General features: G+C 47.1%; 1 protein-coding gene across 7 annotated transcripts in view; it reads right to left on the reverse strand.

The window, feature by feature from the left end:
- Positions 1-23,370, reverse strand: part of RTEL1 (regulator of telomere elongation helicase 1) — a 1,752,068-nt gene that overhangs the window by 1,366,039 nt on the left and 362,659 nt on the right. For all 7 annotated transcript variants that reach the window (XM_069650890.1, XM_069650893.1, XM_069650896.1 and 4 more), the window contains one exon: positions 275-313. In XM_069650890.1, the coding sequence (XP_069506991.1) occupies positions 275-313 (39 nt within the window). The remainder of the gene's footprint in view (positions 1-274; positions 314-23,370) is intronic.

A 23,370-nucleotide genomic window follows, 5' to 3' on the forward strand; every position in this document is an offset into this window, starting at 1 on the left:
TCCAGATGTCTGCCCCTAGTCGTCCTGGAGATGGAGTGAAGGTGTTACCTTGTAGATAACTGCAGGTATGCAATGCAAAGGCCTAGTAGGGATTACAAGGATCAGGAGGTCCAGTTCTTCCTTCTTGCGTGCCTTCCATCTCTCACTTATGCTTCCACCAGCAGACATTCAAAGGCCCACCAACCCAACAGAGCATCATTCCCTCCCTGCACAACCTTGTGTAACATATGTTTTCCACTGACTTAAAACGATTAGACAACAAATTGCAGTTTACCTTTTATTTTTGCAATATCTTGAAATTCCATGTTTAGACCTGTGGAAAGAGAGAAAATCACTTAAGCAAAGGAACCCACTACATGGCCATTCAGAGCAAAGGAAGTAGGATTTGGCATTGGAGGAGGAAAGGAGGGGATGAAAGGCAGCTCTAGTTAGCACCCTGCATAACTAGGCAAATGCATTTAAATCAATCATAGATTAGTTCCTTGAAGGCAAAAGACAAATATGTGACCTTTTCCTCCATCTCTCAAAGCTTCAACCATTCCTTGCATCGCAAGTCTTTAAATCTTGCCATACCACCACTAATGGTTCTGGTGTAAGCGCATGCTTTTGAAAACCACTCAAAATGAGATCTTCACAAAGCTTAATTTCTATACCTAGAAATAGCACAGGCATACTGAGGCATTAGCTTGTCATTTCCATTATCCAAAGACTGGTTCTTTGATAGCTTTAAAAAAGATAAATCAACTCTATCCTTACACCACTTTAACTTAACGTATCTCTTCTTCCAGCCAAGTGGATCAGCTGCATTCATTGACACAGTGTTTATTTGGCATACATCATGTCATTATCTGCTAGCTCAGATAATCCTATACCTGGAGCCATGCAGCCTTTCCTTTTGCATTCTGAACTGCACTGCACATACGCTTGCAACAGCTTCGCATTTCGCCATTATCACACTGCACTAGAAGTGCTGCAGCCATTCCAGTAAAGACACGTCACACATCTTAACTTGTGTTAATTATTTATCAAATCAAGCACCACAGCACCCTTGGTCTCCACAGATGACACTGCCACATGTGGATGGAGCACAGACATGGGAAGGCAGGGTGAGCTTTAAATGCACACACCTTTAATCAGGAAACAAAAATATCACAACCGAATATGACCATTTATCCCAAATCTAGCATGCAAGATTAAGGTTGGGCCCGAAAAATGGGAAGTTCAATTCAAGATTCTAAAAGGAATAACCAATCACTATGGCATTGCACTACCAGTAGGCTAGTCCTTTGCATGTTGCCGTTAGTAGGACTTGCTTGCGTGTTCTACCTCATCTCACTGCAAACTCCTTACATATTGGCGAGTTCAGTATTTCTCTAGTACTGATGCACTGCTGCTCTAGAACAGGGGTCTGCAACCTTTCATGGCCTCTTGCAGCTTCTGTCTGTTGCTGATCATATTACTTTTGGGTACCCTATCACAGAACCAGTATCTGGATTCACCAAAGCCAATAGCAGCTTCTCCAATGGAATCAAAGGAAGACCTCAGAAACATCAATGTGACAGTCCAAACAGTAGTTTAACTGTTGGACACAGTTTACAGACTCACTCAAATGAAAGTTGCTGCTTGAAATCTACGCCAGACCGAAGGAGTTGATCATATTATCTTCCCAGTGATTGCGGACAAACAATGGAATGCCCTACCCTTAGCAGATCAGATCCTTCCCTCTGGTCCTTCCACAAAGGACTCAAAACCTGGCTCTTTTCCCAAGATATTTAGAGGAACTGCAATCATACACTCACCTTCGCATCCAGACTATTGTTTAAACTTTGTACCTGCAAATTACCTATAACCAACTGCACCTACTATCTAATGCATACAACGCACTTTAATTACAACCATAACCTGTAACCTACTGCATCATGTAACTACTGTAACCACAACCTACATGCAACCTAGCGCCCAGTTGCCTGCGGGTTAGGTACGCTCTATAAATGTCAACATAAATAAAATAAATATGATCACACTCCATCTTGGCTTACACATAGGTATCTGATGAGAACTTGTTGTTTCAAGATGAGCACCAGTCAGCAGAGGTCCAGTTTATGAGAAACACATTGTATAACTCACTTGTAGGGTGCTGAGAGTAAACATGTTCAAAACCTTTATATTTCACCATTTTCAGAAGGACTGATGCACTTTGGCATGTAGTGTGGAAAAGGTAGGGATTACTCTCCCAGAACAGGGACATCATTCACAAAATTTAAACTTACTTAAGTGCCAAAAATTAATTCAGTTTCACAGGTGAGCAATACATGGAATAGTTTCTCCTGTACTGCAGCCTCCACCCCAATTAACACAATTCCCATTACTCTATTCACCAATTTGACAACCTCTGCTCATTCAAGAATACAACAATCAACAGATTAGCTGGGTCACCATGTGCCAAGACATCAGGAGCCAGCAAAGTAGCCCTGTGTTGAGAGAAGAACAAGTTACTTACCAACTGTAACGTTCTTTCGACTGGATGTTCCTCCCACGTATTCCTCATCTTGTGATAAATCGTTATCTCCAGCTTCGCTGCTTCGGAATTAAATTTTCTCGGCAGAGGGCGCTGTGCTCGAGGTCGTGGCGTCGATTGTCCCTCGACGTACTCCGTACTCTGTCGATGTCACCGATGCTATCAGTAGCTCGAGCCGCGCCCGTTGCTTCAGTTCTGTTTTTTCGATGAGATATATATATAGGAGGAACACCCAGGCGTGTCCCATGACCGATACATTCTTCGTGAGAGGAAAGTGTAAGAAAACGTAAACTGTACTGTGGGGTAGGATGGGAGGGTCGATGAGGAATACGTGGGAGGAACATCCAGCCGAAAGAACGTTACAGTTGGTAAGTAACTTGTTCTTCGAATGGATTGTGTCCTCCCACGTATTCCTCATCTTGTGATAGGCTCCCATAGCAGTATCAACTTTTTGGAGGTAGGAGTACTATTTCAGTTTTCGTGGACAGAAAGCAGAACTGCCTTTGCAAATAAACCCTCGTTAGAGGAGGCAGTGTCCAAACAATAATGTTTAACAAACGTATGTATTGTTTTCCAGGTTGCAGCTGCACAAATGTCTGCTGCCGGGACTCCCCTCTTTAGAGCCGCAGAAGTAGCCATTCCCCTTGTGGAATGGGCACGAAGCCCATCAGGTGGTTCTTTTCCCGCTAGTCTGTAGCATTCAACTATGGCTAATATGATCCAGCGGGAAATGGTGTGTTTTGTTACAGATGAGCCTAATTTTTGACCAGTGTAACCCACAAACAGTTGGTCATCTTGTCTCAATTTAGCCATCCTAGAGATGTAAAAACTAAGAGCCCTCTTGGGATCTAACCTGTGTAATCGCTCCTCTTCTTTGCCCAGATGAGGAGGAGGATAAAACGTAGGTAGTACTATTTTTTGTGACAAATGGAAGTCCGAGACTACTTTTGGTAAAAATGAAGGTTTAACTTTAAGGACTACCTTATCTTTATAAAAAATAGTATACGGTGGTTTGCATGAGAGCCTGAAGTTCGCTAACCCTGCGGGCTGATAAGGCCACAAGGAGGACAGTTTTTAGAGTCAAAAGCCTCAATGGACATGAGTGCAGAGGCTCAAACGGTATGCAAGTCAAGAATTTTAATACTAAATTTAAGTCCCAGGCTGGTACATGAAAAGGTACTGGAGAGTACACATTAGTGAGCCCTTTTAAGAATTGAATAATTAACGGTATTTTGAAATATGAAACCTCTTCCGAGGAGCGCTTGAAAATGGACAGCGCAGCAAGGTATCCTTTTATTGTTCCTATCTGGAGCCCCAGATTAGCTAGATGTAGCAGAAAGGAAAGCACCATTGGGGTGCCACACTGAAAAGGGTCCACATCCTTGTCTTTGCACCAGTTACTAAACCTATTCCAGCGACATCGGTACAAAGACTTTGTTGCTGGTCTTCTGGCCGAAAGCAAGATTTCCATTACGTCATGCGGAATATCCCACTCCTTGTATCTCAACCTCTCAGAAACCATGCGTGAAGGTTGAGTGTCTTGACCTCCGGATGGAGAACCCGACCTTCCTCTTGCGAGAGAAGATCCTCTCTTTGCGGAAGACGTATTGGAGGGCAGATGGACATGTCTAGAAGGTCCGGGTACCATGTTCTCCTGGCCCAATCCGGGGCAATTGGGATCATGGTTTTCCTGAACTTTCTCAACCTCCTGATTACTTGAGGAATCACGGGGACTGGGGGAAACGCGTACAGCAGTGGAAACTTCCACTCCACTACGAATGCGTCTCCCAGAGATCCTCTTTGAGGAAATTCCCTTGAGCAGTACTGATCGCACTTCCGGTTGGTCGCAGTGGCGAAGAGATCCACTTGAGGGGTTCCCCAAAGGGCAAAGATCTCCAGAAGGACTTCCTGAGTCAGCTCCCACTCGTGAGAGACCGTGCTCTGCCTGCTCAGAGCGTCTGCCGCCGTGTTCTTCTCTCCGGCTAGGTGAATTGCCGACAAAGAGATTCCCTCTCGTATTGCCCAGAACCAGAGCTGCATTGCCTCTCTGCACAGTGGCAGTGACCCTACACCTCCTCTTTTGTTGAGGTAGTACATGGCCACCATGTTGTCCGTCATTATCAGGACATTCTTTCCCTGAACAGAGGGCAGAAAGGCCTTCAGACCTAGTCTGATTGCCCTCAGATCTAATAGGTTGATGTGTAGTTTGGACTCCGATGGAGACCAACGACCGCTGATTGTCAGATCGTTGGTGTGTGCTCCCCACCCCGTGAGTGAGGCGTCCGTCACTACTGTTATCTCAGGCCATGGTTGCCAAAAAGACTCTCCCTTGAGAATGTTGTCGTTGCAAGCCCACCATAGAAGATCCTGAGCAACTGCGCTTGGAACTTGCAGAAGATCCGACATATTCCCTGAGAACTGGGACCACTGAGTTCTGAGTGCCCATTGAAGGGATCTCATTCTCAACCTGGCCTCTGGTACTAGGAAAATGCAGGATGCCATGAGGCCGAGCAACCTGAGAAAATCGAAGGCCGGTAGATGTTGTGCATTCTGGAATTTTGTTACCATCTTCTGGATGTGGAGAGCTCTCACTTCGGGAGGCGAGGCTTTTCCCGATGAGGTGTCCAAGACTGCTCCGATAAATTGGAGTTTCTGGGCTGGTATCATGTGGGACTTCTTGAAATTGAGGGAAAAGCCTACTTTGTGGAGGAAGTGGCAGGTCATCGAAAGATGTTCCTGAGCTTGTTCTGGAGAACTTGCTCTGATCAACCAGTCGTCCAGGTAGGGATATATGTGAATACCTCCTCTCCTGAGACTTGCTGCCACAACTGCCAACAGTTTGGTGAAAACCCTCGGGCGGAGGTCAACCCGAATGGCAGAACTCGAAACTGATAATGAGAATTGCCAATCGCGAACCTCAGGTACTTTCTGTGCTTTAGATGGATTGGCACATGAAAGAAAGCATCCTGAAGGTCCAATGATACCAATCAATCTTGGAGTTGGAGAGCCTGAAGGATCTGAGAAAGAGTCACCATCTTGAACTTGTCCTTCCTGAGGAACTTGTTCAAGTTTCTCAAGTCCAAGATGGGTCTCAGTCCTCCGTCCTTTTTTGGGATAAGAAAATATGGGGAGTACCAACCCCTGTTCCACTCCGCTACAGGTACCAGTTATATGGCACCTTTCTCTAGCAGGGTTAAAATTTCCTGCAACAGCAGCGGATCCGGAATTTTGGCAGAGTTGGCTCCCGGTGGATGATTCTGAGGCCTTTTTAGAAAGGGGAGACAGTAACCTTGGGCTACTGTTTCCAGTGCCCAAGCATCTGAGGTAATGCCCCACCATTCCTTCAGATGTTGAGAGATCCTGCCTCCCACTGGTGTTTTGTGTAACAAGGTCTCAGAGGGATTTGGAGGCGGCTGCAGGAGTGGCTGAGGGTACAGATGCCGCTCCTGAGGCTGATTTTGCACCTCTTCCTCGTGCTGCACGAGGGAAGTTCCTTTTGCCCCTTTGAGAAGCCTGTCCTCTTCCTCTACCAAAAGAGTAGTATTGAAAAGAACAACCCCTCCAGGAAGATGAGCCGGAATAGTGTTTTAGAGGCTGGCGCAAAGAGGCGCTAAGTGATTTAGCTGCCGCTTTCGAGGTCTGAAGTTTTTCTAGGCTTTCATCAGCCTTTCTGCCAAAGAGCCTCGAGCCATCAAAGGGCATGTTGAGGAGTCTAGCTTGCACGTCCAGTGCAAATCCCGACTTCCTCAACCACGCAAATCTGCGTAGCACAACACTTGCAGCCATGGATCTGCTGATACTATCAGCACTATCCAGTCCAGACTGGAGGCATTCCCCCATTGCCTCCTTCCAGTCTTTGACTATATTCAGGAAGCCTTCCCTTTCCTCGCCTTCTGGAATATGATCAGCCGCCGCCGAAATACAGTTCCACAGGGTATGGGTAAACCTGGCTAGGGTACAGGTGACATTTGCCGACTTGCCTGACGTGAAAACTTTACGTGCCCAGGCGTCCATTTTTTTATCCTCTCTATCTGGAGGGATAGTTGGATAAGCAGTTTGTTTTGAAGTAGATGATCCTTGAATGACTAGACTCTCTGGAGTCGGATGTTTATTCAAGTATTCAGGATCCGTTCCAGCTGGTCAATATTTTCTTGGAAAAGTGATATCTGCAGCAGCAATAGTTTCTGGTTTCTCCCAGTTTTTTTCCACAGTCCTTTGAAGGGCCCTGTGAAAAGGGAGAACAGGATCCTTCTGAGGTCCCTTGACGATAATATCCGTCATGTCATCTTGTTCAAAAACGGGTGAAGTATTACACCAACCCATGTATTCAACTACCCTTGTCATAACACCCCTGTACCCAGCATCTGCATGCTCTGCAGGATCAGGTTTGACGAACTCTAATTCTGGGGATGTGTCAACTCCATTGGCAGAATGTAGAGTATCAATCAGGTCTCTCATACTAGATTCCTGGTCAATAAGTTCTTCAGGGACTTGTCTTGTACCATAAGTAACTCCCAAAGGAGTAACCTCGTCTTTTTCTGAAGCAGACTCTTCATAGATTGCAGACATAGATTTGAAAAAGTCTGATCTGGGCAAAGCAGTGAATCTCCTTTCTTCCTCTTCCATCTGCTTCGATGGAAATGGCAAATCCCTCGAAGTTTTCGAGGGTGTCTTCGAAGATGACTTCGATAATGGCGTCGATGACGCATTTGGCTTTGGCGTCGAAATTATCGACGTCGAGTGCGTCGACGAAGTTGTCGAAGTCTTCGACGACTTGTGTTTCTTGGCCGGCACTGGAGAGGTGCTCGACTCTCGAAGATTCTTCGACAGTTTGACGTCGACTCGAGGTTTTTTGTATTCCTCGACGCTACTGATCTTGGCCATAGTAGCCTTGGACTTCCCTTTGTCGTCCAATGGAGCGAGTTTAGGGGTATGGCTTTTTCGAGGTTCTTTCGAGGGGGTTGAGGCCGCATTCTCGAAAACCTCCATCATCTTTTTGCGGAATTCTTCCCACTTTCTGGGAGAATCCGATTTAGTCGGACAACGAATTTCTTCGGTCGACTCTGAAGAAGATGATGATGATGAGGGAGATCTATGTCTCCTCTTCATTTTTTTAGATGACGACGAAGAATGTCTCGATCTACTCCTAGATCGAGATCTCTTCCGAGTTCCTATGGCGATCCGATCCCTTAGAATCAGTCGCTTTATTATGTCTTTTGACGAAACCTTTTTTGAGGCCTCCCATCCCCACCGACAGTTTACCTCTCCTCTCACGAAGAGCTTTTTCGGTCATCGATTGGCAGGACCCGCAGTCGTCGGTTCGGTGACTGGAACCGAGACACCAGAGACAAATCCGGTGGGGATCGGTGATCGACATCTTAGATCCACAATCTGCACACTTTTTAAACCCAGTTCTGGGTGTCAAAGGTGTCGAAGATGATGACATTTTCTTCAAAGAAAATAGAAGCGCGCCGTTCTCGATCGCGAAGCGATCGGAAAAACGGAACTGAAGCAACGGGCGCGGCTCGAGCTACTTATACCATTGGTGACGTCGACAGAGTACGGAGTACGTTGAGGGACAATCAACGCCACGACCTCGAGCACAGCGGCCACTGCCGAGAATTTTTTTTTCCGAAGCAGTGAAGCTGGAGATAACGATTCATCACAAGATGAGGAATACGTGGAAGGACACAATCCATTCGAAATACATTTTTGGGATTTCCTTAAATGACTTCAGTGTCTACCAGGCTTTTTGCTGGCTTCTTTGTGCCCTTAGCCTACTTTTGCAAACAGTGAGCGTTTCCCCCACAGTGTTACTGGAAGTTACTCATGTTTTGGATGTTGCTGCTTGTAGCAGATAATGCTGCCCCATCTAAGATGCTCTCAAAGTACGCCATTTTGCCCCCAAAGTCCTGCCTGTTGGCCTTAAATGTGTGCTCCGTTATAGGTTGGTGGCTACTGTGCATTCTTTTCTGCATTACTGTGTAGCCTTTTTTTTTTTTTTTACAGCTTTCGCAGAAATGTTCTCGCTAAGCAGCAGCAAAATGACTATCGAGGCATTTTCAAGCTTTGTGATCCGGCAGATTCTAAGTCTACTGGTCTCCTACGCAACGCCATCTGTTTCTTTTCACTGCTCCCTGAAGCCCAAGTCACCTTCCATGAATCCCAAATGCTGCTCTTCCTTAGGGTGCCCTTTTTCTTCTTTTTTTGGTCCCAGACACCTCTTAACCCTTCTCTATCGCACCATTCTACCCCCCACCGAGCCCCTTGTTACTTGCCCATTTAACCTTAACACTGCTTCCACCGGCTGCAAACAGATGGCAAGAGCATGCCGCGTTTTTTTGGGGGCGGGTCAGCAAAAAGCCTACCCTTGATCCTCTTCTACTGAAACCGACATGTCTCTCGACCACTTAAACCAAAGCTTTGCAGACACTGCACTCACCAGTATGCAGATCTGTGAGGGTCCTCACACAGGTGAGGTGGCGTGGCAGAAGGCGCGCTAGAGGCCCGTGTAGCAGTGCAGAGATTATGCAGAAGGAAGCAGTAGAAGCTTGAGTCCGCCGGCAAGCCGTGAGAAGGAGGCCGGCCAGACTGAAGGAAGCGGTCCGAAAGTATCCTGCTTCGCTGTGGAAGCATTGCTGGGTGTGCACGAGCCACACGGAAACTGCTGGGAGAAGACGCGAGCGACCGCACGGAGAACAAGGTACCCATGGCGGTGGAAGGACTCACGGTAAAACCGACTGGCGAGTGAAACCAGAGAGAGGGAGAACACCAAGCTGGCAGGTGGTGATGCTGAATGAAGTTAAAGCGCATTTTGATTGCTGAACGAATTGAGAGCAAGGAAACACACATTTTGAATACCACTTGTATTAAAAACAAGTTAGAAACCCCCGGCATATTGAAAGAGATGAACAAAATGAATTGTGAACTTTACTGAAAGGAAAGTTTTGAATCATGCATTAACTGAATTAACTGCATTAACAGAAACTGCATTAACTGAAAACAAGTGCTAACTAAGCCAAGAGAGCACAAGGAGTTGAATGCAGGATATAAGAAACCCAACACTGGTGCAAAGAACTGAGCAAACAAGCATTGGCAAGAGCCAAGGAAATAGAAGGAAGTGCAACCCCTGCAAGGTGGCTAACCAAGCCACAGTACAGTGTCAGGAGAGTGTGATGTGTCTGAGGCAAACCATGCTGCTGAGGAGAAGCAGCGGACTGGTTCTAATGGAAAAGCTGTCAAGAAAGGGTACAACTTGCGTGACCTGTAATGGGTGGATCGTGAGGTCCAACAACCGTGCCTTGATCGGGTGGCCTTGAATGGAAAAGTCTTTGAGAGCACCCATAAAGAAGCTTGTGTTGTGATACTAGAAACAAGTGTTATGTTGAAAGATGGATGAATTGAACTCTCTTTGTTTGAGAAGCAAAAGATATTAACTCTTGGGGAAGGGAACCCCGGCATTTGATGAACTTTTGTGAACTTGGGAAACAAACCCCTGCATTTGGTGAATTACCTCAAATTTGTTTAAGGGGAGTTGATTACAACCCAGAGAGCTACAAGACGCTCTGAACACTTCATTTTTTTTATGCTGACATCCCCACATATTGTATGCGGGTAGTTGTGAGGGCAAATATAGGTTTTGGACACGGACAGATGTTTTACTTTGGACTTCCTGACGTAGACTATCCTAGGAAATCACACCTTAGCATAGGGCAAGTTAGGCATTCATCCACCCTTTCAGTTGAATAAAGGTTTTAAGAAAACTTGAGACTGTGGTCTGTGTCCGACTCACAATTCCTTCACAGGGGGTACAGGAAGGCTCAGAGGTGACCCATAGGGATCCAGCCATTTAATTTGCTGCCGCCTGGTTGTGTTTTTAAATCAGGAAGGTAGACACAGAGCTCACACATGCTTCGCTGGCTGAATGCAATCAATTTTCAGCTGAATTTAGGTCTCCCCGGAACGTGAATGCACATCCCTGGAGTGTGTGTGCGCCAGGGAAAGTGAGGTTTGGCTAGACATCCCTGACTGGATGGGTTTCTCTCTCCCTCCATCTCTCTTGACGAATATTTCTTTGGGTCTTGCTCTTGTTCCCCCCCTCTATTTCTACGCATCTATTGGGTCAGTTTCTCTGTATCACTCTTTCTCTTTCCCACTATAATGGGTCTCTATCTATTTGGGTCTCGGTCTCTCTCATAGGCTCTCTGCCCATCTCAGTCTTTTGACAAGGTCATGGATCTCAGGCTGTCAAGGGATGGCTCTCAATCTGGTGTAGGCGTCCTAAGGGGCAATGCCAGAGCAAGACCTAACCAAGAGGTCGTATATGGGAATCCTCGACTCCCCTGTACGTGTCATGTATGTTTCTTGTTAACTCTTTCCCTGATCCAACGCATATCAGCCTCTGTCTGGGCTAGGTATCTTAACTCTTTCAGATCGCTCTAGAGACACAGAGCTACCAACATACACCATATTCCTCCCATCCTGGATTGGACAACAGTCCCTGGAAGCAGCACCATCGAGAGAAAATCTGCACCACAATGCACCTGGACCCGATGAATAAGACCTGGCCTGGAAAAGGAGAAACACATTGGTTGCCCTAATGGAAATTAAGTACCCTTCCCATTCAGGAACCAAAAGGGGGACCCAAAATCTGCCTTAAAACCCCAGACTGGATACAGTGGAGCTGTGGGACAGTAGAAGTGGAACTAGCAAGAGAGTGCACAGGAATAGACTCCCCACATCCCGTTTAAACAGTGACTCACCAACGATAGAAGAGGAACAGAGAACGAACAACCACAGTGGAGACTGGAACGGGGTAAGAACTAAAGGCCCTTATGAAGACTCTCAGGGGAAGTCCCAGCACAAAAGGGGAGATGGGATGAGTTGGGATTAGCTCAGACTGATTGGCCAAGCTGACTTGCGTACCCAATGAGAGCACAGACAAGTTTCTCAACAGGAAGAGCAGGGCTATTAAAAGCCAGCAGTCATTTGACAGTGAGACATTCAGTGAGGCCGGAGGAGCTCGAGGAGGACTAAGAGACCAGTGAGGGGGGGTTAAAAAGGTGGAGCAGGACTGGGAGGAGCCTTTTGGCGTATTCGGAGAGCGAAGGTAAGGTGCAAGGATTGACATAGTAGTACCAATTTGGCTGTTTGTATCTGAATGAGTGTCAGGGAGATTTTTGCAAAACCCGCTGCAAAGGGCTGCGTACTCATCAAGCCTAATGGTAGAACAGCGTGTCATTTAAAAAGGAAAAACCAGAATCTCCAATGGTAGCTGTAACAAAGCAGCCCGGCTTCATTTCAGGAAGGAGGGAAGCTGGCAAGGAGGTCCAATTATTCCTAATAGTTACCACACAAGAGGTGTGGCATGAGCTCATGTGGTGAGGACGCAACTTACCCGAGCTCCCACTTCGAAACTGCTAAGTGATCCTATAATGGGAGCTAACTGAATGATTGGGAAGGCGCACTGCTAAGTCTGGTGTGCTGGTTGCCGAGACCGTTGTCTACGCACTACACGGAAGGAAAACAACACCTGAGAAGCTGGAGCAGAGGTAAACACCAAGTGCAACGTCCTAAGATAGCGGCCGCAGAGATACAGTATTGCTGCTTAGAGTCCAGCGGCAGTGGTGCTGTGCCAATCCGGCTCCCCGACACTGACGCTGCTAGTGGGCTCAGCGGGGGCAGTGGGGTTGACGGGGCCCGGCGGCTGAGCCGGCACCTCGGTTGGAGGGACCCGCAAGACTGAGTCGTGGGCGACCCCCCCCCCTCCCAACCCTCAGAGCGAGCAGAGCAACATCTAGCCGCAGAGGGTTCGACAAGAGTGGGAAGGACGCCTGCTGTGCGTGTCGTTGGTGAGTGGAGGTGATGTCAGAGCAGGAGTTAAGAATTCATAGGCATCGGCCTTGTGATAGGCCTATAACCTGCGGCCCCGGTGCGGTGAGCACCCAGCCCACATCCACACTCCTTTTCATCATTGGCTGCACTCACCTCTGGGAACACCGGGGGAGAGGGGGCCAAGGCTGGTACTGTGAGGAGAGGTGCCGGGACCGTGCAGCCTCCTCAGACTGCAGGCCCACACTGGCCACAAGCCAGGGCAGAGACCACTGGGGGGGGGGGGGGTGTTGCCGCTGTGTGAAGGCCACAGGGAAGAGATGAGCGCTGTTCCTCTGCCACTGGGTATGGTGCGTGATGGGTCTTCGGGAGAGCCACAGTGTTGTCCCTTCCTGGAGGAGAGGCAGGGCTAGGCTGGACTCCTATACAGAGGCACTTCAAAGCAGACTGGGTGCCACAACAGGTACGCGTCCGATCACCCCTGAGACAAGAACACTGCCGGAGGGGAAGGCACTGGATTCGCACACGTTGGACAATATCACAAGGGCCAAAGTTAACAAAAAGCTGAGAAGTTTTCCGGAAACTCTTGTTATGGGCCACATAAAACATCAGCGTCCTTTCAGCCGGAGACGAAGGCGTCAGGAAAAACATAGGTAACACCAAGGGCTTGTTGAGATGATAATCTGACGGAACCTTGGACATGAAGGAGGGGCGCAGCACGTCTCGTGGAAAGTCAAGTAATGCTGCTTGCAGGACATGGCCTAGATCTCACCTACTCTACTGGCAGAGGTGGTGGCCACGAGAAAAGCGGTCTTCCAAGACAGGAACTTAAGCAGAGCTTGATGCATCGGGTCAAAAAGGGGCCCCCCCATGAGCGTAGTCAGCACCATGTTGAGTTCCCAAGCCGGGGCAGGCGCCTTCACTGGCGAGAACGAACGCAACAGTCCTTTGATAAACTCCTTACTCCTTCACCATACGGTGCAACCAAAGAGAAGACCGCCTCGAAGAACTGGTGTAGCAGGAAATAGCTGCAAGATGCACCTTGATGGAGGCGTGCACCAGCCCTGACTTAACCAACAACAACAGGTACGGAAGTACCTGGAAGGCCGTAACCTTCTGTGACAGGCACCAAGTAGCAAAACGCCTCCATTTGTGTCTGTAGCACTTCAGCGTCGACGGCGCCCTGGCAAGGACCTCCCTGCAGTCCGCAGGCAGCCCCTACCCATCAAACTGTAATTATGCAGGAGCCAGGCCTTCAGGTTCAGAGATCCTGGGTCGTGTTGCAGGATTGAAGATCCACAACCACTGGCAACTTGACGAGAGGGGACGTTGACATGTTGAGAAGGTACGGGTACCAGATTTGCCTCGGCCACGCTGGTGCATCGAGGATCATCCTGCTTTGGCATCGTCTGACTTGACTGATGACTCGTAGAAGCGCAATGGCAGGAACGTGTACAGGAAAAGACCATCCCAAGGGAAGGAGAATGCGTCGCCCATGCTCCCCGGCTGGGGAAACATGCTGGGGAACTTCTGGCACTTGGTGTTCGTCGCCGTCGCAAACAGATCGATCTGGGGATTGCCCCATGTTAGGCAGAATCCTGTGCAGTGCCCTTCGGAACCACTACACCCGATTAAGACTACAGGTGACAATACAAGTTTTACCTTTGGTACAAGCCTGTACTACTAAAATAGTGGTAGCAGTAGCAGAGCAGCAAGGCTTATCTCAAGAGTATATGAGCAGTAGCAGAGATTACACAAAGGGACCACAATTACTTTGACTCAAGCAAACAATGACTCAAGGTTTCAGGTAAAAAATATAAGCACATTTATTTTTAAACCATCAGTTATAAACACAACACCTCTATTAAACTTTAAACAAAACCACACGTTAAATATTCTACAACTAACCAATTCACTTTGTACAGTAAGTCTCAAGGTAAGTACCCTGTGTTTGAATGAACCAGTGTTATGCACAAAAAACAATACCGCGGATACGTTTGCGATCACTTTTTGACAGTTCGGTCTACTAAATAAACGCGTATCCGTGACATGAAATGCTACCGGGGCAAAAACACACTTAGCACCTGAGACACCCAGAGGGAGTTGGAGGCAAAAATCACACCTAATATTTAGGTTAGGCAGACAGTATCGAGAAACACTCAGAAACAGGAGTTCAAAAGTCAAAGGGTCGGAGCCAGGTTTAGATGACCCCGGAGACCTGTGCCGAAGATCACACCGTTAGACAGTTTACGATTCAGTGTAGCCAAAAAGTACTTGGATATTGTCAAATGTTGGAAAGCAAAAGTTATAAGAAGGAGGGAAGACAAGGACGAGCCTTGAAGATGAAGAAAAAGGGATTCACCCAGTTTCCTCGAGTAGAACACAGTACCTTATTCCAACGATGCAGCTGGTGCCCTGGCAGTGGTTCCTGTTGGTTTCCCGCAGACCACGATTCCTGGAGCTTTGTTGTGAAGGAGGACGTCTGGAGGGGGTCTGCACCACACAGGGATGAAGCCGGCAGCAGCGACAACGAAAAGGTGTGCTCCTTAAAAACAGGAGAGGCTCAGCAGGTGGCTATCCGGACCACTACAGCAGTGTGCAGCGGTTTCGACCACGGCGGAGATCCCTGGCTGAAGAAGATGAGCTGGTTATCCCCACCAGGCTCAAGGGAAGAAGACTCCGCACTGGATCTCCTCTTAGTCGTTGAAGGGAGGATATCAGGACTGCAGCAGGGCTTCACCGGGACGGGGTAGTTGTAGCAGCCGTCGTTCTTTCCGCTTCTCTTCGCTTCCTTGTAGTTCCAGAGGCGACTGACTTCTAGCCCAAGAGACCTGCCTTTTATGCGCAAAACCCCCATTCACACAGCCTGGCTGTCAATCACGCAGCAGGGGGGTTGTCCAGCCGGGACAACCACCTCAGCCAATCATGGCAAAGTGCGACTTGGGTTTCCTAGGATACCCTGTGCAGGGGGTGACTACACCCCTTCCCCACATTCAGTCTACCTAGACACCAGGTGCCAAGAGGAGGGCTTCTCTGCAGAAGCCCGCCAAAAGACGGTGAACAAAGAAGACGAACCTAGTTTGCCGCGCAAAGTAAAACACAAGAAGGACTTTAACAAAATGAAATGGCGAATAAACCCAACCGGAGCCAAAAGAAAGACGATTTGGTCAAGAAGGTTTATGTTCGAGGCTAATATAATATCCAAGAACAGCACCACGTTTATCTAATATAATCGCGGTAGAAAGGTTAGGGTAGATACCACTGCCACCAGCCAAGTCTAATTGTTAAAAGAGCGAAACAATGCTCAGGGAGGTATAGACAGAAAAGGGTTACAGACTAGCCCTTTCCAGTACTCCATGTAAGATGGGGTGTACTGGGTCTGTGGTAAAAATGACTATGTAAAGTAAATGGCAACTTTACCTTTCTCTGGGGACAGTAGCCAGCACCAGCGAAATGGAGTCAGAGGGAAGTCTAAAAGACAACCCTGGGTTCCTACACTGAAGGTGCTGTGTAACCCATACAAGAACAGGGGCACTTGGAGTGGTGTGCTCCAGTGCCCAAGATCACACAATGAGTAAAAACACATAGGCAAAAAAACACATGTAAGTGTAAAAAAAGGATGTACACTCTTACCAGATGGAAAAAATAAACTCCAGAAATCCAGCAAAGCTGCTGGGGGACTCACTAGGTGAGGGAAATTAGCCTTAGAAGGAGAATTCTCCCTAACACTGGCCCCTCCCCAGACTAAGGGACAGGAGGATTTAATCCACTCCTGGATGGATCTCACACCTCTAGTCGGTTAAAAACATCCTAGAGAGACCATCAGCATTTTGGTGGTGACTTCCTGCTCTGTGCTCAATGGAAAAATCAAATCCTTGCAGGCAGATTGACCAGACTGACCATCCGAGCAATTGTGGGTTTTCCCCTTTCATTTGCATCAGCCATCTCAAGGGTTGGTGGTCAGTCTGAATGATGAAGGTAGATCCATACAAGTATGTTCTAAACCTCTTCAGTGACCACACAATAGCAAAGCATTCTCTTTCTATTGTTGCCCACCTTGTTTCAGGATCCTTTAACTTCCTGCTGATGAAACAAATGGGGTGTTCCCTACCTTTTTCATCCAGTTGACTAAGGACTGCACCTATAACTACATTAGAAGCATCAGTTTGTACGATGAAGGGTTGGTGATAGTCAGGAGCTCTTATGACTGGAGCTTGACAAAGGGCTTTCTTTAGACCTTCAAAGGCTTGATTGCACTCCTCATTCCACTTGACCTTTTTAGGAAATTTGGGAGAGGAGATGACATTCAAGGGAGAAGCTATGGTCCCATAGTTCTCTATGAAGTTCCTGTAATACCCAGTGAGACCTAAGAAGGCTCTCACTTGGGTTTGAGTAGTAGGGGTGGCCCAGTTTTGTAAAGCTTGTACTTTGCTAGGCAATGGCCTTATTTCACCTCCTCCGACCTCATGCCGAAGGTAGACCACTGAACTCTGACCAATTTGACATTTGCTTGCCTTTATGGTCAGATGGGCCTGTTCCAGAGCCTGCAATACATAACCTAGGTGTTCAACATGTTCTTTCCATGTAGGGCTGAACACTGCAATGTCATCCAAGTATGCCATGCAGAAGTCCTCCATCCCATTCAGAACTTGATTGACCATCCTCTGAAATGTAGCAGGGGCATTCTTTAATCCAAAATGCATCACCTTGAATTGGTAGAAGCCAGCTGGGGTGAAGAATGCAGTTTTCTCCTTGGCATGGTCTGTCAGGGCTATTTGCCAATAGCCTGACGTTAGGTCAGATGTGCTGAGGTACTTGGCTGCACCAAGTTTATCCACCATCTCATCTGTCCTAGGCAAAGGATGGGCATCAGTCGTGGTGACTGCATTTAGCGCTCTATAGTCCACGCAGAATCTCAACTCTTTGGATCCTGCCTTTGGTAAAAGCACACCTGGGCTAGACCATGGGCTAGTAGAGGGCTCTATAACCCCGAGTTCAAGCATTCTGTTGACCTCATTCCTTATGTGGGATCTGATATTGTCTGACATTATGTACCCCCTGCTTTCGACAGACAAACAGTCACTAGTGTTTATGTCATGCTGGCACCAAGGGGTCAAGCCTGGTGAAAGTGAGAACAGGGAGGCAAACTGATTTAACAGTAACTTGCACTCCTCCTGCTGGTCAGATGTGAGACTAGAAGAGAGATTAACTCCTTCCACTTGCTCATCTAAAGGTAAGCCTCTGAGGAGGTCAGGCAGAGGTTCACTCTCCCCCTCCTCCTGAGCTGCAGCTAGAAGCAGAGCTCCTATGTCAGGTCTAGAGACATAAACCTTCAAACGGTTGGTGTGAAGACTCTGGGAGCCTCCTTAGGGTTGCCTAAGTCCACCAGATAGTTCACCTCTCCAAGTTTACCCACAACCTTGAAGGGTCCTACCTAACCATTTGTCCTGCAAGGCCCTCTGCCTTGTGGGGACCATAACAAGAACAAGCTGGTCTTGAGTAAACTCAACCATGTTAGCCTTCTGATCATGCCAATGCTTGACCAGAGCTTGACCAGCCCTCAAGTTATCACTTACTTCTGCCATCATGTGTGACATTCTCCTCTGGAGACCTATCACATAGTCAGTCACTCTGACTGGCTTGGGGGAAGGAGCACTCTCCAACCCCTCCTTGATCAGGGCCAATGGACCTCTGACTGGATGGCCATAGAGAAGTTCGAAGGGACTAAATCCTACTCCCTCCTGAGGGACTTCTCTATAAGCAAAGATAAGGCATGGCAGTAGAAGGTCCCACTTTCTTCTAAGGGGTTGTTCTAAAGCACCTATGATGCGCTTCATAGTTCTGTTAAACCTCTCTACCAGTCCATTGGTTTGGGGGTAATAGGCAGTTGAGAACTTGTAGGTAACTCCACAGGTTTTCCACATGGTTTGCATGTAGTGGGACATAAAATGTGATCCCCTGTCAGATATCACCTCCTTAGGAAAACCTACTCTGGTAAAAATACCAAGTAGGGCCTTAGCCACAGCCGGAGCCGTAACAGTCCTCATAGGTATGGCTTCAGGAAATCTAGTGGCATGGTCCACTACAACCAGGATAAACCTGTTGCCTGAAGATGTGGGAGGGTCAAGAGGACCAACAATGTCAATCCCCACCCTCTCAAAAGGAATTCCCACTACTGGGTGAGGCACTAAGGGTGCCACATTCTTGGACCCACTCTTGCCAGAGGTTTGGTAAGTGTGACAGCTTCTGAAAAATTTGTCTACTTCTGTACCCATTTTAGGCCAGTAGAAGTGCAGAGATAGCCTTTCTTTGGTCTTCTTAAAACTTAAGCGACCAGCCAAAGGTAGCTCATGGGCTAACTGCAGAAACTGGAGTCGGTTCAATAGAGGTACTACAAGTCTTTTGTAGTCTCCGGGGGTTGACTCAGTTGGTTCACTGTAGAAGAGGCCATCTTCCCAGTGCAACCTATACTTCCCAGGCTCAGTCCCATTGAGCTGAGAAGTGGCATGTTGCCGAAGACCTTCCAAGGTGGGACACTCTTTGTCCCTTGCTGAAATCCACTCTGTTGGGTCCACCTTCTGCCAGTAAAGACTGCAGCTCAGGATGGCAAACAGGGTCAAGATCTCCTACCAAGGTAAGGTCCTCTTCTAGATCTGATTCCTCAGTATCTAGCTTGACCATACAGGGTTGAACCTCACACTCAGCCTCAGCTGGTGTGGAAGTCACAGGTGTGACTTTGGACAGTCTCAGAGATGTCCTTCTGGGCACAGGTGTGCTTGCTGGTTTCTTGCTGGCAGACTTAGGTTTCCCTTTTGTCTTTTCTTGCCCTGCAATGGCAGTATGTCCTATGGACTTGGGGTGATAGCTTCTTCTATCATGTCCTCAGGAGAGCCTCTTAAGGTTCTCTCCCTTGCAGACCTTGTGAGTTCCTGCTTCCTTCTGCTGGGGTGTCTGTGGGTACTAGACACAACTCCAAGAGTTTTAAGGTTAATACCCAACAGGACCCTCCCAGGTACGTTATTTTGCACACTTACAGGTATCCTGAAAGGCATGTCATTACACTGGATGAGAGCTGGTAACTGGGGAACCATTTGCACAGGGCCTCCAGCTAACTTGGTTAGGTGTTTGGGTGCCTTAGCAACATCCCCCACCTTGAAAAAACAATCAACCACAGCTATGCTGGCTCCAGTGTCGCTGATGGCAGGGGTCTCCTGACCATTCACAAGAACACTATCTTTGTAATACTCTTTAGTATTATCTGGAATTGAGTTGTAGACATCTAAGTTCTGTTGTTCCCAAAGACCCAAGTACACTAAAGAAACACTAGCTGAGGAGACTCTCATGGGCTCAGCAGCTAGTAGCTGAACGTTTCCACTTGTCATAGGTACTTCGTCCACCTGGGAGAAGGCTAAGGAGACAGTGCTGATCCCTGAAGGCATACACTTTATGGCTTTGTAGGCACAATCTGTCAAGGCGACAGAGATAGGTTTGTAGCAAAGGTAATGAAAGATATGTCGCGTCTCAACTGAGTGGTGGTTACAAAAAAGCCATTAAAACCACTGGTACAAATTGTCGACTTCACAAATACCCAGATGAGAGACAGCGCCAAATATACTTTTTGGAAAAGTAGTATTTATTGCATGTAGCCCTATGTATGACATGTGTTTCGGTTAATCTCTTAGCTTTTCTCAAATACGGGCTGTGAGGTTGCATATTTTCAAAACATAGTATTTGTTGCGACAGAAAGTGACCAAATTAAAGTTATTACGATAAACGGTGAGTAAATTAAATTTGCGAACAATTTGAAACATTGTTTACACATTTTGTAGTGAATGCAGCATCCGATCAGAATCATAGAGTACGATAATCACAGAGTGTCCAAGGGTTGGTGACGGGGAGGATTCATGGGGTATAAAGAGGAAAAATAGAGACAATTGTGCAAACAATATAAAGGAAGAAGAGAGAAAGATAATATTAATTTAATAAACCGACGGTATGTTTGAGGCTATGTTAAAAAGTGTAAAACAATGGGATATCCCATAGGAATATATTCACGGTTGAATATAAAAAGTAGTATCCACTGCCACCAGCCAAAACTCGATCAGGGGGGACTGGACAGTGCCCCCTCGAACAACAGACCCAGGGGCAATCGAATTGCCCCTACCAGTACGTCCACAATATGATGGTTTATACTGGTTCTGTTCACAATTTAGGACTAATAAAGCCAATGGTGACTTTACATGCCATGGGAGACAGTAGTCAGCCCCAGGGTATGGAGTCTATGTTTGGGGATCACTATGACACCCCTGTGTTACTGCACAGAGGGTGCCGTGTAACACATCAAAAAACACATGAGCCCCTATGGAGTAAAAGACCCCATAGCCGAGAGAACACATGCAAAGTCAAAAAACACCTCAAATCATGTCTAAGATGGGAGAAATAAATAAACCCCAAAAATCCAGCAAAGCTGCTGGGGTAACTCACTAGGTTTGGGAAATTAGCCTTAACAGAGAATTCTTCCTAACACCCCTGAATCCTTGTGAGTAGCCCTGTTGGCAACCCACAAGTATGCAGCCTTAGCTAACTTCTTAGGATCTATCCTATCTCCATTGAATCAGCCAGGTGCTGTTTAAGCTCAGGAGAGCAGACATCAAAAATAGACTCCAACATTACAAGATTCCTCAAACCTTCATAAGTGTTCACTTTGTAACCCTTAACCCAACCATCTAAGTTTTTCAAACAGTCACACACCCAGGTAGCCCAAGGGGTACCATCATGCTTTTTGAGGGTTCTAAACCTCTTAAGATACTGGGAAGGGGTCTGCCCAAACCTAGCTATTAATGCTAGTTTCACACACTCATAATCCTGCTCATCCTCCTCCCTCAACTCCATTACAGCATCACTTGCAACAGGCCAAAGCCTAGAGAAAAGCCAGGGAATCAACTGATTCCCTGAGATACCTTGAATCCCATGATTGTACTCAAAAAGTGCTAACCAATCCAAAACATCAAGTTTAGTCTCATACATACCAATCATTTCCTTTGGCATACGGGGTCTCTTAGGGCTGGAAGGCCTAGAAGACTCTGGGAGAGAAGCATTTTCTAGAGACAGTTTCTTCCTTTCTAGTTCATGATTCAGCTCCATTTCTCTGAGCCTTAACTCTTGATGTTTCATGGCAGTTTGTGCATCAATACGTTTCACTTCTAATTCAAGTCTCATTTTCTCAAGTGCAATAAATTTAGGAGTAAGTGTAGGACCTGTGGGGGTCCCTGTGGACAGAGGCTGTGCATTCTGAGCAGGCAAAGGAGTTGTAGGGTTTCCTAGCAAGGACTCATCTACTTCTTCTAAATTAACACTCTCAGAATCACACTCTCAGAATCAGAAATATCAAAATCCACATTGGCTGGAGTGATAGGCCCTTCTGACTTGTTCCCATTAACTTTGCAACCAGTTCAGACTTCTTTCCTTTACCAGAGAGTTTCTTATCTTTACACATGGTTCTAAGAACCTCAGCAGTATAGAGTAAAAGACTCTTCAGTGTAGTTTTCCATACTTGACATGATTTCTCAGTTAAATAGATTTAATGGCGTTAGCCTTGTGGTTAAGTTGAACCCAAGCAATAGCAGCATTCTAAGTGTAATCACTCTATTTCCAAATCCTCACTGCTGTACACCAGTGTTAGACAGAATCCTGTGCAGTGCCCCTAGGGACCACTACACCTGATTAAGACGACAGGTGGCAATACAAGCTTTACCTTTGGTACAAGCCCGTACTACTAAGTTATAGTGGTAGCAGAGCAGCCAAGCTCATCTCAAGAGTATATGAGCAGTAGCAGAGATTACACAAAGGGACCACAATTACTTTGACTCAAGCAAACACTGACTCAAGGTTCCAGGTAAAAAATATAAGTACATTTATTTTTAAAACATCAATTATAAACACAACACCTCTATTAAACTTTAAACAAAACCACACGTTAAATATTCTACAACTAACCAATTCACTTTGTACAGTAAGTCTCAAGGTAAGTACCCTGTGTTTTAATGAACCGGTGTTCTGCACAAAACACGATACTGCGGATACAGTTGCGATCACTTTTTGACAGTTCGGTCTACTAAATAAACGCGTATCCGTGCAAAAACCACAGCTAATATTTAGGTTAGGCAGACAGTATTGTGAAACACTCAGAAACAGGAGTTCAAAAGTCAAAGGGTCGGAGCCAGGTTTAGGTGACACCAGAGACCCGTGCCGAAGATCACACCGTTAAGACAGTTCACGATTCAGTGTAGCCAAAAAGTACTTGGATATTGTCAAATGTTCGAAAGCAAAAGTTATAAAAAAGGAGGGAAGACAAGGACGAGCCTTGAAGATGAAGAAAAAGGGATTCGCCCAGTTTCCTCGAGTAGAACACAGTACCTTATTCCAACGATGCAGCTGGTGCCCTAGCAGTTGTTCCTGTTGGTTTCCCGCAGACCCACGATTCCTGGATCTTCGTTGTGAAGGAGGACGTCTGAAGGGGGTCTGCACCACACAGGGATGAAGCCGGCAGCAGCGACAACGAAAAGGTGTGCTCCTTAAAAACAGGAGAGGCTCAGCAGGTGGCTATCCGGACCACTAAAGCAGTGTGCAGCGATTTCGACCACGGCGGAGATCTCTGGCTGAAGAAGATGAGCTGGTTATCCCCAACAGACTCAAGGGAAGACGACTCCGGACTGGATCTCTGCTTAGTCGTTGAAGGGAGAATAGCTCAGGACTGCAGCAGGGCTTCACCGGGACGGGGTAGTTGCAGCAGCCGTCGTTCTTTCTGCTTCTCTTCGGTTCCTTGTAGTTCCAGAGGCGACTGACTTCTAGCCCAACAGACCTGCCTTTTATGCGCAAAACCCCATTCACGCAGCCTGGCTGTCAATCACGCAGCAGGGGGTTGTCTAGCCGGGACAACCACCTCAGCCAATCATGGCAAAGTGCGACTTGGGGTTCCTAGGATACCCTGGGCAGGGGGGGACTACACCCCTTGCCCACAT

The sequence above is a fragment of the Ambystoma mexicanum genome, chromosome 3p (genome assembly GCF_040938575.1).
Source record: "Ambystoma mexicanum isolate Mex_15411 chromosome 3p, UKY_AmexF1_1, whole genome shotgun sequence".
In the NCBI taxonomy this organism is placed as follows: Eukaryota; Metazoa; Chordata; class Amphibia; order Caudata; family Ambystomatidae; genus Ambystoma; species Ambystoma mexicanum.